The sequence below is a fragment of the Dryas octopetala genome, chromosome 3 (assembly GCF_963921425.1).
Source record: "Dryas octopetala chromosome 3, drDryOcto1.1, whole genome shotgun sequence".
NCBI classification, from domain to species: Eukaryota; Viridiplantae; Streptophyta; class Magnoliopsida; order Rosales; family Rosaceae; genus Dryas; species Dryas octopetala.
The window spans coordinates 4,402,523-4,419,056 of NC_141368.1; the positions used below are offsets into that span (position 1 = coordinate 4,402,523).

The following is a 16,534-nucleotide window of genomic DNA, read 5'->3' on the forward strand; positions in this document are numbered from 1 at the left end:
GTCTGACCAGGTGCGTGGGTCTCTGGCAACCATTCATTCACATGCAGGTATCTTACTCATTAAGGTTTCCTTTGCTTATATATATCAAGTCATATGTGCAAAAACTAGGACTACGCATCTACACACAAAACACTTACACAAAATTTCCACTCTCCCAAGAATATACCCAACTTGCTGAGAATAACCCAGAACATTTGCCTTGTTCTTCCCATTCTCCCAAGTTCTTCCTTTGTTCTTCCTCATCCATCATCAAACACCATCACTGACTTCATCATCGGAGCGTGTTTGGCTGGTACCACACCGGTCCATCTCCCTTGACCTTGTTTCTCTTGCAGGAAGATCTCAACCAGCATCCACTTCATCATCCAGCAAAGCACCTGATCAGCCAGATCAGCTTATCTAAGTTGTTGCATCTACCTTACGAGAATTTGCATCAACAGTAAGTTATTGTTGACAACCACTATACCTCAAAATTTAAGCTCTTCTTTTATGTGTAATTTCAACCTATATGGAAGATTCGAACTCATAATCTCCTACAAACAAGACTCTGATACCATATTAGACAACTACTGTACCTAACAACTTTAAGATATTAAGACATAACTTAACAATATATATTAAACTAACAATAGTGTCTTTAATAGTCAAGTTGTTAATTAGTTGTTAATGATGCTGTGTTAATTGAAGAGTAGCCAGCAATCCGACATCATGTTAGGCACTCAAGGCACCAGAGTAGCATTTTACAGCTTGGCCTGTGACCAAAGCTTGTCTATACTGACTACTCGATCAGTGACAAAAAGCAAGAGCAAGAGGGGAGCCTTGCCCTTCTACATTTCGATATCTTTTGTTATTTGTGTTATTTATTTATGCTCATTCTTGGCAATTGCCCTTTATTTTAAACGAATCACTTTTTCGAAGTTGTCTTTCTCATATCCCATGTTTTCATGCACACAGATTTCAGTGCTATGTTAACTTTCACAAACTCAGACAAGCTGAATCTTGATAACATGCCTTTGCTGCCCTACCTTGTTTGAGTTTCATCACCAACTTTTCTCAACCTTATAAAAGCCGAATTTTCAGCTTCACTTTTGTCGGAATATAACTTGATAAATAGGATAAATCCTTATTGCATTGTGGATAACGTTCAAATGCTAATTCACAATTTGTAATACGATTCATTCACAATTTAGAATGCGAACTTAAACGAATCTTATGCTCTAGGTAGTATTTTATATATATAGTTCAGTCATATTTGATTAAGATACTACAAGATTGTATACTCTTTTGCATCTACGAGAATAATTGTAACATTTAAAGAAAAAAAAACATAATTACTTTGGATATATTTATTAGCTATGTCCTAATCTTGCGTAACAGCCATGAGTACACTAATAAGCTATAAGCTTGGGCCCAGACTGCCCAGTGTTATTTGTTGTTCAATTATTTGTTTATATACACTTTTTTTTTCTGGTCAAATATACACTCTGTTTGACAACTATGTAGTCTATTCAACATATTAAGCTGACACTACAACTTACCTTGACATTCTTTTTATTCTTTTCCCCTTTCTGTGTTATGAATAATGAATAATAATTCCTAAATAAAGCTATTGATCATGAGTTCCTCTATAATATTAATGCTTTAATTATTGAAACTTCTTTTTAGCTGTTTTTGGTTAGGAATTATTTATCTGAAAACCATTCAATAATAAGGAAATGTTGGGTCAAAGCTCAAAGCACCTTTTTCAGTTGACGAACTTATTATAATCCCTTCTGTTGTGTGAAAGCATAGGATTACAAATATCTCTAATATAAATAAGTTTTATATAAATATATTTTTATAACTTAATTTGCAATGGATAAAACTTACTTATGATTATAAAAGTACACATTTTTATTAATTGGAGAAATAGTCACCATGTCAAGTGTTATGTGTTGGAACAATCAATCTGCACGACTAGTCTCCTAGTTTTGTTTGATTATGTGTGAGAGCGCTCTATCTATTTCACACGTCAAACCATGGAAATGTGAATGGACAAAAAAATAGAAGCTTCTTCATTTTCAATGGTTATGGTTTGTCAAAAGATTAGTCAGAATAACAATGAAATTAATTATTAATTTATACCCCATATATTCCCAGTTACAACTATTCTGACACCAAAAAAAAAAAAAGTGTGCATACTACACTATTAATTAAATTAATTTGTTTGTTTTACATGTTTCTACACCCAAATTTACACCTTATTAATTATTTAATTCCAGTAAGTTAAGGCTTCAGAGTACTATATTTGGTTTCAACATCAGTTGCATCTATTTTTGGAATTGAGTAAGACTATTCATTGTTGTCGCTTCATCTACATTTTGAGAGTTTAATAGATTATGTGTTTACTGTTCACATGTACAAAATAAAATTACTTATAAGATATTGTCCCTATTTTTTAGTGAAAGACATTGTCTCTTTAATATTCTAGTTATTATATGTATCACAAGTTGTGTTACATTAATTTCACATATTAATCTAAGATTATGTAACAAATATTATATACTCTTCAAGTTCAATGTAACAACAAAAATTGAATGTTTGAACTTTTTTCCCTTTTTTATAATATGTGGTCTTAATTTATCCGGAAAGAAATTAGACAACTAGAATTCCAGTTGCATGTTCATATTAAACATGTCAAATTTGGGTCCAAATCCCAACTTTGGATCACATAAGCTAGTGAACAAAATTCCTAATACAAAAAGGAAAAAGAAAAAAGAAACTTTCTATTGTGTTTGGTAGAGCTTGGGTAGATTCGTAAACTCAAACAACGACATGATCGAATGTTTTCTCTTGAATTTTGCGGAAACCTGCTCATCACCTTTTGTTGGGTTTCACCATCAAAACGTGTTTGACTCATAATATTTCAGTCTAAAGAAAGTTACAAATTTATGAGCCAAAGTACGAAACCACCCCTCTCTTTCCTTTTCTTTCCCTCTTTCCTCTATCCAAATTTAATGTTATTTGACTGATTACTGAATGTTGAATTGGCTTCTATATTTTGAAATTTGAATTCTCATATTCTTTTTAGATTCCAAATTAAGAGCTGGGATTATTCATAATTAATTAAGTTGCCAATTCAGCTTAAAACTCCAAATCACCAACCATATATGGACGTGTAAAAGAAACGAAGAATAATGGGTGCCTAGCCTTGTTGCTCTTTAATTTATTGGTTTTGGGTCACAAAATGCACCACCTGCCTTATTTACATTAATTTCCTGAAATGCCTTGTTCTGTTGCATGATGCATGCACGTGCTTCACCTCTCAGGCGCGTAAACCAGATTTGTTCTGCCGCGCATGTATTACGTTTGTTCAAGCTGCCTCTCTTTGGTTTTATGTTAACCACCGCATAGGAGGATGTCCAATTGTCTATCCTCTTTTCAAAAAATCAAAAATCAAAATTATCATCATCGTCATATACTCACAAAATTGCATCATTATCATACTGACAAAACTGCTCGAATGAGCATCTGTCTTTATATTAGTGACAATAAACATTAATATTCACCTATCATAAAAAAATTTTGTACATATACCAGTAATTCTCATCATAATAATATAGTATAATTAACCACTTAAAGAATGTAAAAAATCACATTTTTTAATACACACAAATCGAAAAAGATGATCGGACAAGTGGCCTAACTTTCGTGCCATTGAGCGCTCGTCTGAATATTAGTGCCAGTAACCATTAATATTCAGACGTCATAGGAAAGCTTTTTGCGAAAATGAACATTCTTCATTATAATGATATAGTATAATTAACCACTTAAAAAATGCAAAAAATCACTTTTTCAATACACACAAATCGAAGAAAAATGATCGGACAAGTGGCCTAACTTTCGTGCCATTGAGTGTCAAAACTCTTAACTATTGGACTATACTTTAGTAAGTTAATTATTTCAACAATTAGAGACTTTAGAGTCGACTGCCAAAACGCCCAAGAGCTCACTTGGCGCCTAATTTCTCTCTAACTAAAATACAATTTTCTTTAAATAACTGAACTCACTAAATATGCGCAATAATGAGGTATGATAATTCCAACAAAGATCATCTCATTTTATTTTTCCGAAATTCTAACCGACGCTGACAATGTATCTTCAATTCAATGCTCTAATACAAGATTTATGCCCCTAAACCCTAAAATTCCAATGCTCTCATTTATCTCCATTAGGCCTTCTACAATGGTGATTTCCAAATATCTAATACCCAAATCAATTTTGGATATCAAAAAGTGTAAAAATATAGATTTTGGGGATCACCAACACAATGGTATTGTGGCCCAAATATGAAGATATTAATATTTAACTCGGGAAAAATTTTCAAAAAGGACACGTATTTTGGGGTCAATCTTAGTTTAGGACACCAGTTTGAGTTTGTGTTAGTTTAGGACATATAGTTTGAGTTTGTATCAGTTTGGGCTTTTCCGTCACCTCTGTCAAATCCTCCGTTAAAAACAGACCACGTGACTTGTACCTGACTTATTTTAAAGGGCAAAATTGTCACTCCCTAAACCCTAAGACAGATCCAACTGCAAGATTAACTTTAAACAAAAGGGAATTCAGTTTAATGATTTAGAATTCAATCTGATCGCGCAAAAGTGTTCGCTGGTTAGGGTTGGAACTTGGAAGAGCTCCTCTTTCAACCTCCACAACCCAAATGCTCAAAATCGCCATCATTGGCTCCAGCAACTTGGGCCAACTCCTCGCCAAGACCCTCGTCAACCAAGGCCACACCGTTCTCACCCATTCTCAATGCGACTGTGACCACTCCAAAACGGCACAAGACCTGGCCGTTTCCTTCTTCTCCGACCCACACGACCTCTTCGACCAAAACCCACAAGTCGTTTTGCTCTGCACCTCCGTAACCTCGGCCGAAGCCGTACTCAAATCGCTGCCTCTTCACCTCCTCACGCGCGACACGTTGTTCGTCGACGCGCTTCCCGTCAAAGAGTTTTCAAAAGCGTTATTACTCAAGTGCTTGCCTAGCTATTTCGATGTCGTTTGTGCCCACCCGATGTTCGGACCCGACAGCTGTGAAAACGGGTCGAATTGGTTTTTGTTTGTGTACAAAAAGGCCCGAATTGGGTCCGGGGGGTTGGGGGCTTCGTGGTGCGACAAGTTCTTGAACATTTTTGAGAGGGAAGGGTTTGATATGGTGGAGTTGAGCTGCGCTGAGCACGATAAGTACGCGGCGGGTTCGGAGTTTTTGACCCACACAGTTGGGAGAGTGTTGGGGATGTTGAAATTGGAGTCTACATTGATAAATACAAAAACTGTGTCTCCAGCAACCTGTGTCTCCAGCAAACTTTGTTTCCTTAGCAATCCAGGTATCACTTGCCTTGACCTTGCACACATGGGAGGATCAACCCATCTGAAAAAATCACATCCTCCCTGGGTTTCTGCAAATAAAAACATAAATTACTTACCTAAACAACCCATATTAATCTACATGTGTAACGAAAATCAAACAAACACAGAGCTTTTATACACCCTACCCTGGAACAGCCATCGAATCTTCTACCAGGGTTTGCATCAGTCCAAGCCGTGACCCTTGCAGCTGGAAAACCACAATAGCAGTACCTCCGACCCACCGGTTTCATCATCGCAAGTATGTTATTCAAAACCCAAAACCTCTATTTTATTCTCAAATGAGCAGAATTTTGTGTTTTTATACAGACTTAAGGTCAGATTTTAGGGGGAAATCCCAGAAAATTGGAGGGATTCAATGTTCTGTGGCGGGAAGACGAACGGGGTAGATGCTTGCAGTTGGATCTGTCTTAAAAGCAAGGGAGTGACAATTTTGCCCTTTAAAATAAGTCAGGTGCAAGTCACGTGGTCTGTTTTTAACGGAGGATTTGACAGAGGTGACGGAAAAGCCCAAACTGATACAAACTCAAACTATATGTCCTAAACTAACACAAATCCAAACTGGTGTCCTAAACTAAGATTGACCCCAAAGTACGTGTCCTTTTTGAAAATTTTTCCCATTTAACTCATTTATTTGTTGGTGGGCCAGCCATTTAATTTGGTGATAGGTTAGCCATTTAATTTGATTTTGGGTATAGTCTATATCCAAAATTGGGGATAGCTTTTGGATCTCAAAAAATTATGGAGATTACATTCCAATCCATTGTGGCTGGACTATACCCATTTTATACCCAAAAAATGAGTTTGGGGATCAGATTCAAGCTGCATTGTGGAAGACCTTAGAGTACCTAACATCTCCTGAATCTTACATAATGTTTTATATGGATTTTATTTGAACAATTTAAAGATATTTTTCTGCACCATTGCCTTATTTTCCTTTCCTACCATACTTGTTACATCATAACTCTCGTAAACACACTTCATGACATTTATTGAGCATCCATGTTAAGAATTGACTCAAGAAATCCCATGTGCCATCACATTTAATTTCCGAATCTTATGAGGAAAAGGCTTTCTAATTTATAATTTATTAGCAACAAATAAAAAAGGAAAGAAAGAAAAGAATAATATAAATTCTGCCAAACAACCTGTGAGTCTTTTGCAGTTTCTGAACTGAAACTATTATGTCACTCGCAATTCTCTCTCACTCTCTCTGAAAGGCCAAAAGCTTAAAGCTCCCCCAATGAAGCAGACCAGAGGACTCCTCCGACCCACCACCGGTGCCGATAAACACCACTCTTTTAAATGACGAAACCACCCTCCTCCGTCTTCCTCACCGCCATCATCACCACCATCCTCTTCATCATCCCACCAACTCATGCCCTCGGCTCCGGCTCCACCCTCGCTATAAGCTACGACTCAGGCACCGTATGCGGCGTCGTTTCGGGCCAACCGAGGCAGCGCATCGTCTGCTACGGACGCGGCCAGAACATCGACGTCGAGCCCAACATATCCTTCTCCTCCATCTCCGGCGGCCGAACCTCCCTCTGCGGCCTCCGGTCCGGCGGCTACAGCTTGCTCTGTTGGGACAATCTCTTCTCCGAGAACTCAAACTTTTCCTCCAAACGGCTTTACTTTAACTCAACTGTTCTATTGGAAAACCTCGCCGTCGGCGACGACCATATATGCGCCAGAGTGGTGGGTACGGGCACTGTGAAGTGCTGGCGAGGCGACGACGTGTTTGAATTGCCATCTGGGTCGGATCCCTTTGCGTCCATCTCATCTGGGTCGGGCTTCTCTTGCGGAATTTTGAAGGGTAGCTTTCGGGTTCGGTGTTGGGGGAGAAGTAGTTCAATTGCGAAAGAGATTGAGAATGGGTTTGGTAACATGTCCATGGCGAGTATTGAAGCGGGTCCTTCACATGTTTGTGGGCTGAATATCACTGGGCTTTTGGTCTGCAAGGGAAACAATGATTCTGGGCAGCTGAATTCACCTCCTGGTTCGCCATTCGAGTACTCTGGTTTGGCTCTTGGAGGTGACCATAGCTGCGCGATTAGGACCTCAAACGAGTCCGTGGTTTGTTGGGGTGGTGGAGACCAATTTTGGATTAATGCTACTGAGGGTGTGTCTTTTCAAATTATTGTTTCTGGGTTGAATTTCACTTGTGGATTGACTACAAAAAACTTTTCGATTATTTGTTGGGGTCCTGGTTGGCCTGGTGTCTCTGGTTTGAGTTCAGGGGTTGAGCTTCCCTTGCATCAAATTCTTCCAGGGCCTTGTGTACAATCGTCTTGTAGCGATTGTGGTATATATCCTCAGTCCCAAAATCTATGTGATGGTTCTGGGAATATTTGCAAGCCTTGTGTGCCTCCAATTTCATTGCCAGCACCACCAGCACCGTCGCCATTGCCACCGCCGTCATCTCCGTCCAAGGCTTTGACAAGGGGTTTATTGGCATTTGCCATTGTGGGGTCTGTTGGAGCCTTTGCTGGAATTTGCACAGTGATTTACTTCTTATGGACTTGTTTTGGGCACAAGAAAGTTCACAATTCAGTGCAGCCTACAATCACCAGAGCGGCTAGTTCTAACAATGGCAATGCATCCAACAACAGCCCGCCTTCGAGGTCATCCACCATTCGGCGCCAAGGCTCAAGAATCATGAGGCGCCAGAGGAGTGGAACCTCGTCGAAACACACAGACAGAGCTGAGGAATTCACACTAGCTGAGCTTGCAGCTGCCACCAATGGGTTCTCCTTGGAGAACAAGATTGGTTCTGGAAGCTTTGGTGTTGTGTACAAAGGCAAATTGGTAGATGGGCGTGAGGTCGCCATTAAAAGAGGCGAAACAACGCCCAAGATGAAGAAGTTTCAGGAGAAAGAGATCGCATTTGATTCGGAATTGGCATTCTTGTCACGCCTTCACCACAAACACTTGGTCAGGCTTGTTGGGTATTGTGAAGAGAAGGATGAGAGGCTCTTGGTTTATGACTACATGAAAAATGGTGCGCTCTATGATCATTTACATGACAAGAACAATGTCGAAAAGAGTTGTAGTTTGATCAATTCATGGAAAATGAGGATCAAGGTCGCGCTAGATGCTGCTCGAGGCATTGAATATCTGCACAATTATGCAGTTCCTCCGATAATTCACAGAGACATTAAATCTTCAAACATTCTGCTCGACGCAAGTTGGATAGCGAGAGTGTCTGATTTTGGATTGTCATTAATGGGTCCAGATAAAGACACCGAGTTTAGGCCAATGAAGGCAGCTGGAACAGTTGGGTACATTGATCCTGAGTACTATGGTCTGAATTTATTGACAACAAAGAGTGATGTGTATGGGCTTGGAGTGGTGTTGTTGGAGCTTTTGACAGGGAAGAGAGCAATATTCAAGAATGGTGAAGATGGAGGGACACCCACAAGTGTGGTGGACTTTGCAGTACCAGCAATTATGGCTGGAGAGTTGGTGAGGATCTTGGACAGAAGGGTTGGACCTCCAGAGCTGAGTGAAGCAGAGGCAATTGAGTTGGTGGCTTATACTGCAATGCATTGTGTGAATTTGGAAGGGAAAGATAGGCCAACCATGACTGACATTGTGGCCAATTTGGAGAGGGCATTGACTCTCTGTGCTGACAGCCATGGCAGCATCTCTAGTGGTGCAATCTCAATTATCAGTGAGTAATTGTCTTCCCGAGAAGAAAAGAAAAACTAAGATTTTTTTGTTCAATTCTTGTCATTTTTTTTTGGGGATAATTGGAATGGGTTGGGTTACCTTTTGGGGTGTAAAGATTTAGGAGCTCCATCTAACTTTGAGCTGTAGTGTAGGATTTTGTGAAACACAGACAGCCAGAAAATGATTACAGAATTGGTTCTCAACAGAGGCCTAATTTTCTTTGCTGTGAAATTTTTAGTACAGTTTTCTTCACCATGATTTGCATTATGCATTCTTTTTTTTTTTTTTTCTTTAAAAAAAAGGCATAATATGCCAATGCATGTTGTGGGTATGTTGTGTGTGAACAAAGAATTTGTGTAATCTTGGCTGGATGGATAGCCTATTGGCCTCATTCACACAAAGGTGCAGGACATTGTTGTCTGCCCATTAGGTAAGCAAATGAGAGCGAGTCAAAGAATGTGAACACAGTTTGGGATTCAAAACCATAAATGTGGTTTGCATTGTGAATTTGTAAGTGAGCCAACATTATGATTTATGAGGGGATGCAGTTGGTACTTGAGAGCAATTGAGGTCGCAATAGCATACCAGTATGAGAATTTTACAATCCTATCCCCTAATAAGTACGGTCCACCAAGGAAAGGAGAAGGAAAATGTGGTGCCTAAAGACTAGACTTTTCAATGAGTTTTGAGTTTACACGTTCGGCGCAGACACTTTGACTTTGAAATTTCAAGGAACCTGCCAGATCGGATAGTCCCAGGTGGAAGAGGAATGCTAAATTTATCAAATATTTTATGCCGTGTATCATCAAATCTCTAATAAAACCGAGATTTATATTATATTAACAATATAAAAATGTGATACAAATAGTTTTACGGTCACAATACTCAATTACCATACAATCAAAACAGCGAACTCCCGAGTCCTGATAACTTTAATAACAAAGCATAACATTTAAAAATGAGTTAATAATGTTTGCATGGTGGCTGCAGTTACAGTAATTAATATATTGTGAGTGAGTCATTAATTAATATATTGTGGGAAGCAGGGAGAGTGGGGGGTGTCTATGGACTTGGGGGGTGGCAGGTGGCCGGTGATCCACCTCCTCCATCGTTTATATTTATTGAGATGTTTGATGAAGAAAGTGACAAATTAAAGTGTGGCTTGGCTTTCGAGACTTAACATAATATGCCACATTTATACATTTCGTCTGTGAAGTCCCACGTGAATTTGCTATCAATCTAAATTGCTATTTATATCCCCTTCTATTCTATATTTCTATACATCAAGATTGCACCCAAATTCAGTTTCACACACATAATTTTGTTATGGAGGAAAAAAAAGAGGGAGCAGTTGGAATAGGCTTTGAAATTTTGAAGATCTCAAACTTAATCCCACTACACATTTTGATAGATTAATTAGGCAATATAATATGGAATGAAAAAAGTCCACATTTACTTACTCACTGGGGTCCATTGGCCATGGCCAATTACTGCTTGTGCCCAAGTCTCTGTTTTTGACGGGGATGACAGAAACTTAACAGATATGGGTTTAGAATTTTACTGTACAGGGAAGAAGCATAGTTTATTCAATAATTCATTCCTCTTTCATCAAGTTTTAATTTGTCCAGAAAAAAAATAAAATAAAATGGAAGCATGCATAAATTGCATAATGTTTGGAATCTTATAGTATGGCTCATAATAAACTTTGCTAACCAAAACTTGTGCATGCCTTTTGGGGTTGTAATCAGGTGTCAGTGTCACTATCCTTTCAAATGGTGTAAAAAAGGGTTTTTCAGTTGCCTAGGGGACCAAGTCAAACGCGTGTTGTTGGCTAGGGACACGTGTAAAGGTTTAAATAAAATCCTAATGACCCATCACTTGACTTTGTTCGATTTGTGTCTGCGCCGTCGAAATTAAGCCATGTAAATTCCAATTTACAAAGCAATCCAACCCAATCCTATAAATCTACTTGACATTGGAAAACCCCTCTAGACTCCAGTGACCAGTCAGTCCTCTACACCAGACTTCACGTTCAAATTGGAAACTCTATTCCCTTGAATAAGTCAAAAACGTAGTCATAGCATGAAATGGAATGGAATTTTTTATTTTATATCAAGTTTACATGAGCTATATATATAAATAAGTTGGGTACAAAATAGTGCCAATACTTTAGTAATGGCTATGCATGTATGTATATTGTGTCTTAATGAAAGACTTAATATAAAAGAGAATAAAAAAAAGGAACAAATCAAAATTTTGGCAGTTTTCTCTTCTGCAGAATGCATTTGGTGAGACCAGTTTGTTGCTCATGAGGAAAAAGAATGTAGGGTGGGTGAGTACTCAAATCAGTAATGGAGTATAATGTATTTACCCTCGTCAAGGTTTATGATGATGCCGATGATTAGATGCGGGGGTATCTTCTTTGTCTTTTCTCTTCAACTTCATTCATCCAATCATTGAGCCAGAGAAGACCCTTGTAACCATAATATGATACAGCTACTAAAACCACCAGAAGGATGACAACTAGAAAAGACCGCTTCATGTTGGTAAGAATTTTCTGTTGAAAATGAACAGCCACAGTTAGCAAGAGAATAAAGAAGCACTTCCAAGTGCTCTGTTCTTTTTTCTTTTTCTTTTTCTTTTTTTGTTCTGAAAAAACATACTTGTAGTATCGAGATTTGTGTCACTTCTTGCACCCGATCACGCCTTCTCTTCCGCCTTGGTGCCTGCCTGTCAGCATCTGGTTCCTTCACCTTTAAGACATATATATAATGGCATTAGAATGATAGCAGCAGCATAAATATGAATCTAAGTTGCTAGTCATACGTAAACCCTAAACATATAGATGTGCACCAGCAAACGAAATTCTTTAGTTTGATTGTAGTGAAATTACCTCCACAGCTTTTGGTCTGCGCAACTGCAATTCTGAATCTATAACCTTTAGTTTACTTTTGCAGTTAGAATTGCAAGGAATAAGTCCAAGTCCAAATTGATTCTTAGATATATCTTTGGGATCACAACCAGCATCGCAATGGGCTGCCTGAACATCATGACATAACCACTCCTTTTTCAAGGTCTGGCATCTGCATCGGACAGTAACCTTGCAGATAAAGTTAAAAATCAAGTCAGAGAGATAAATAGTACAGGAAATAGTAATAATTTGTGCTATAATAGTATGCAGTCCAGTCTCCAGACTGAAACCCAGACATACTTCACATTGTTCTCCCTGAATTATATAATTTCAATTGAACATTCTTCTCCCCTAATTTACTGATATAAAGTAACAAGAACCAACACCTTTTTAGAGCACTTTTCAGGTGATGAGCATTGACCAGGATGACAAGTCTCTGGGCACAGATGTGTACAATAAGGCAACTTTCTGCACAACAAACAAAAAAGATTAGCTCCTCTCTCAGTTTATTTCTTAAATCAAGAGAAAAAGATAGGAATAAAGAACTGAAGTAAAACTGAAAGTACGCAATAAGAAGTACACTTAAAATGACAATTAAAAAACATGCAATACAACAGAACAAGAGAAAGAAAATGGATAATTGAATTACCTATGACAAGGGCCCCCACATGAACGAACAGTCATTTGCACCTTTTCAGACAAGCTGTTGTAATATATGCACTCAAAAACATGAACCATGGAACCACAGTGACACGATCGTTTTACAAGCACCTTGCAAGGAGGGCAGTCTCCAGGATGACATGGTAAGGGACAAGGGTGAGGACACGCAGGCTCCCTCTCCTGAATGAAGAGATTTAAAGCAATCACGCAACCTATTAGTTTCAAAAGTAACTAGAAAAAGGGGAAAAAACTGAAGACAATTTTTTTAGGAAACAATGGTAAAAGATCAGTTTTCATGGCAGACACTTCCACCAATGAATATCAAAGGAAATCGGTACAGCGGTCTGAACATAAATGAATTAATAACACCTTTTCACAAGGAAGATGACACTCCTCACAAGGCTCACTTCTTGCTTGCTGGACTGATGGCAAAGAGTGATTCTTGAGGGGGTGACAAGTTTTAGTGCAAAAGTGATTGCCACAAGGTAGAGGATTTCCACACAAGTTTTCACAGGAAAATTGCATTTTATCTGAGCAGATCATCTGATACAAGGAACAAAGCAAAGAAAGCGGAATTTAGGAGAAAACATGAGGCCAAGATGATACAATAAAATAAATCTTGAGTTGAAATGTTCTGCTAAAAAAAAAAAAAAAACCAACCATTCTCTCCGCTCCAATGTGCTGGCCAACACATGACCTCCAAACAAGTTCTGGGCATGGAGGGCATGGAGAACCAGGAGTACATTCGCTCTGATGAAAGGACTTCTTTTTCTTCGGTTTCAATGTAAATTCTGGATTAGGAGGAGGTCTAGGACCATGACACCTTGAGATTAAAAAGAAATGAATTATTCAGAAATAGTTGTATCAAGGACAGTATGTTAGATTTATACTAAAATAAAAATAATGCACTGAAAATCCTGCAAACCTTAGATTGCACTTATGGCCACATGGGTACTCTTCTTCACAAAGCAACCTACACGGAGGGCAAGGGCCATAATGGCATTTGTGTGGCTGGGAAAAGACAAATATTGTCATTACCATAACACGGGATACATTGTTAAGTAGGGCTAACATTTTTCTTATCTCTAATAGCTAGAATATTAGGAAATACTAAGAAGAAAAGATGGATCCAAATTTTGGGAGAAGTAAATATAACTAAAACCAGCTGTTCAACTACATTTTCCTTATCAATTGCACATTCATAACAACAATTGAAAGTTAGAACAAAGCATAGATGAGATGATAATGTCATGCCATTAGTTTAAGCACCTTGACATATGTTGGAAGATATCTAAGACACCCTCATAAAGCTCTAAAGTAAATCATAGAACAGTAATTGAGAGAAACTAAGCCAAAGCAACCAATTGTACCTTGCAATTTGTTCCATGCCTGCACAAAGGAGTGATAGGGCATGGCTTGCGACATCTAGGAGGCTTTTGATCCATCTCAGTACCACAAGGAACCTGAATCAAAACCCATTAAGAAAGTGGCAGATGTTCACTCATAAAGAACAAAAGCAAACAATGTTTTTGAAGCAGCCACAAGCAAGGCCACCAATAGTATACATGTTATCTAACCTAATGAGATAAATTTGAACAACCATTTTTTTTCCTGGTACTATGGGGGCCGAAGCCCACAAAAAACAAATTAGAACTACCATCTAGTATATATAGAGATGAACTAAAAGAATCCACAATGACAAAAAATCACACCTCAAAGTGTTTCTCACCGCATGCACATGCAATTGTCACCATCACTGGGCAAGGAGCACAAGCACCTCTGCAGGAACAAAACTTACAATTGTACTTCAGAAGTATACAAGTGCTTCAAACTATTTGAAATACAATATTATTCATTTATATCAAACTATTTGATATATCCGCCACTAATAAGGTTGAGGAATTCGACAAAAATATGGATCTTTATTCTTTACACATGCGCGTTATTCTGCTCCAAAATGGAGGTGTATTTGAACGATAAGCTGATCAAAATGGTTTACAGAGTGAGCCTAATAGCAAAAAATGACTTCAACTTTTAAATCCCAAAGAAGTTCATAACCTGAAAAATCAGGTTCCAAAAATAATGTACATGATGATACTAGCACTTTTTAATTGAATTTCATCCTTTTCAACTAATTGACTACAGCCTACAGGCCATACTCTTGCACAGCCACGTGATAGGGTAACATACCTATGGCATGGAGATGGGCATTTGTGGTTCCTACATCGAAGCTTTCTGCCACAAATCTAACAGTTCAAAAAATCAATACAAATACAAATTATATGCAGACATAAAACAAGAAGGCTGAAACAAAAAACACAAACCTCTGAGCATGGTGGGCAGTCCCCATCACAGCAGCGGCGCTTACAAGCATGGCGCTCACAATCTCTTAATTTCTGACACTTCCTTTCGCATGCCAAGTCTTGATGACAAGGAACCTATTCTAGATCCAATCACACTCATCTTTTAGTGAACTCATAAGCACAACTGAAATAATCCAATCTACAATCAAGACATGTCAATTTGAGCAAAACAACAGACAGATATTGTCACATTATAACTTATACCTCCTTCTTCAAACTCCCGCATCGGCAGTACTTGGTGACAACAGTTCTGCAAGTCTCAATGCACTGCCCGCGATGACACCTCTCTGGGCACCTATGGAAGCCACAGCCGAGCATCTTATCACAAGTAGCACCGCACAAGGGTGCAGCGACTTTGCACGACATCCCCTCATACACTCTCTTCCCACAGGGGCAGGTCCTCTTCCCCTGAGACGGGCACGGTCCACACTCCCCAAAATGACACCCTTTGCTACACTTATGCTGGCCACACCCAAGAACTTTCTCACAGGGCTCCTCACACCTGAACTCAAGCCTTTCACAACACTCCCTCTCCTCCTCTCTCTTCCTACATTGGCACCGATACACTCCGCGAACCCGGCAGGGTTTGCAGTGTCCCTGGTGGCAAATCTCCGAGCAGCGATGGACCCCACAAGCCAAAAGCTTGTTACAGACATTGTTGCAGGAGAAGTCCTTAAACCCACATCGGCGAACGTCCTGGATAGACCCACAAAAGCAGGGAGCTTTTACGAGCTTCGGGCAGGGCGGGCAGGGACCCGGGTGGCAGAGAAGGAAGCAATGGTGGCCGCAGTTGTGCTTCAGAGGCCGATTGCAGACCTCGCCGCACGAGTGGGGCAGAACCCACGGGTCATCGCTTGGTGGGTTCTCGAGTGTTCCACAGAAGCAGTAATAGGTCTTGGGGATTTGGGATTGGGGATACTCTACCCTACATTTGGGGCAGTTCCAGAGGGATATCTCGGCGGCCTTGTTCGAGGATATGGGAAGGCGCGTGGAGGCGCGTAGGGCGGACAAGTCGGAGGCCTGGCGGGCCCAGCTCTGGATGCAGATGAGGTGGAAGACGGTGAAGCAGACGGAGGTGCAGGACCAGGTCGGATCGGAGGGTCGGATACGCTCCAGGCATATCAAGCATGATAGAGCGCCGGACGACGAGGACGTCAGGAAAGACTGGATCTTAGAAAGGTCGGCGTTGGTGGCTGAGGATCGGCCTGTGAGTTCCAAGTAGGATCGGAAAATGGAGCCGGAGAGGTCCGAATGGCGGACGGGTCCGGATCCGGATTGGCTGTGGTCGGAATCGGTGTCGGAGTCCGAGTGCTGTGACTGCATCTTAGAGATTTTGGGGGGAAGCGGTTAGAGTGAGTGGGTGTGTCTGTGTTCGATTTTGCAGTAGCGCGGCAGATTCTAGTTACCATTAACTGTTGTACCATTCTGATTTGGAAAGGTTTATGGGCCTCCAAATAATGAAGCCCATCTAATATTTAGGACAGCCCAATATTTGCCTACCTTATAATAATTAGGTGAG

At 39.7% G+C, this 16,534-nt stretch overlaps 2 protein-coding genes and 1 pseudogene across 3 annotated transcripts; 2 read left to right on the plus strand and 1 right to left on the minus strand.

The window, feature by feature from the left end:
- The first annotated feature begins 4,668 nt into the window (after positions 1-4,668).
- On the plus strand, positions 4,669-5,798 carry LOC147289844 (arogenate dehydrogenase 2, chloroplastic pseudogene; annotated as a pseudogene).
- Positions 5,799-6,588: 790 nt separating this feature from the next.
- On the plus strand, positions 6,589-9,312 carry CCR3 (CRINKLY4 related 3). Its single transcript, XM_086236710.1, has one exon. The coding sequence runs from the start codon at positions 6,715-6,717 to the stop codon at positions 9,088-9,090; it is 2,376 nt and encodes a 791-aa protein (XP_086092836.1). The 5' UTR covers positions 6,589-6,714; the 3' UTR covers positions 9,091-9,312.
- Positions 9,313-11,192: 1,880 nt separating this feature from the next.
- Positions 11,193-16,391, minus strand: NFXL2 (NF-X1-type zinc finger protein NFXL2). Of its 2 annotated transcripts, XM_086234696.1 has the most exons (13): positions 15,220-16,391; positions 14,977-15,090; positions 14,843-14,898; positions 14,365-14,431; positions 14,023-14,115; positions 13,578-13,663; positions 13,313-13,475; positions 13,022-13,195; positions 12,642-12,832; positions 12,379-12,460; positions 11,975-12,181; positions 11,745-11,834; positions 11,193-11,638 (listed from the first exon to the last, which is right to left on the minus strand). In XM_086234696.1, the coding sequence occupies exons 1-13, from the start codon at positions 16,336-16,338 to the stop codon at positions 11,483-11,485; spliced, it is 2,598 nt and encodes an 865-aa protein (XP_086090822.1). In that variant the 5' UTR covers positions 16,339-16,391; the 3' UTR covers positions 11,193-11,482. The 2 variants fall into 2 exon arrangements, with proteins under 2 accessions (XP_086090822.1, XP_086090823.1); XM_086234697.1 differs by lacking the exons at positions 14,365-14,431; positions 14,843-14,898.
- Positions 16,392-16,534: the final 143 nt, after the last annotated feature.

What these genes read in the sequence shown, in the direction of transcription:
- NFXL2 (XM_086234696.1), bottom strand. Translation starts at nt 16,338, where the DNA reads ATGCAGTCACAGCACTCGGACTCCGACACCGATTCCGACCACAGCCAA. An exon ending in ACTGCCCACCATGCTCAGAG is followed by an intron (nt 14,899 to 14,976) that starts GTTTGTGTTTTT and finishes TTGAACTGTTAG; the next exon opens with ATTTGTGGCAGAAAGCTTCG. An exon ending in GCGGTGAGAAACACTTTGAG is followed by an intron (nt 14,116 to 14,364) that starts GTGTGATTTTTT and finishes GTTTTGATTCAG; the next exon opens with GTTCCTTGTGGTACTGAGAT.
- CCR3 (XM_086236710.1), top strand. Translation starts at nt 6,715, where the DNA reads ATGACGAAACCACCCTCCTCCGTCTTCCTCACCGCCATCATCACCACC.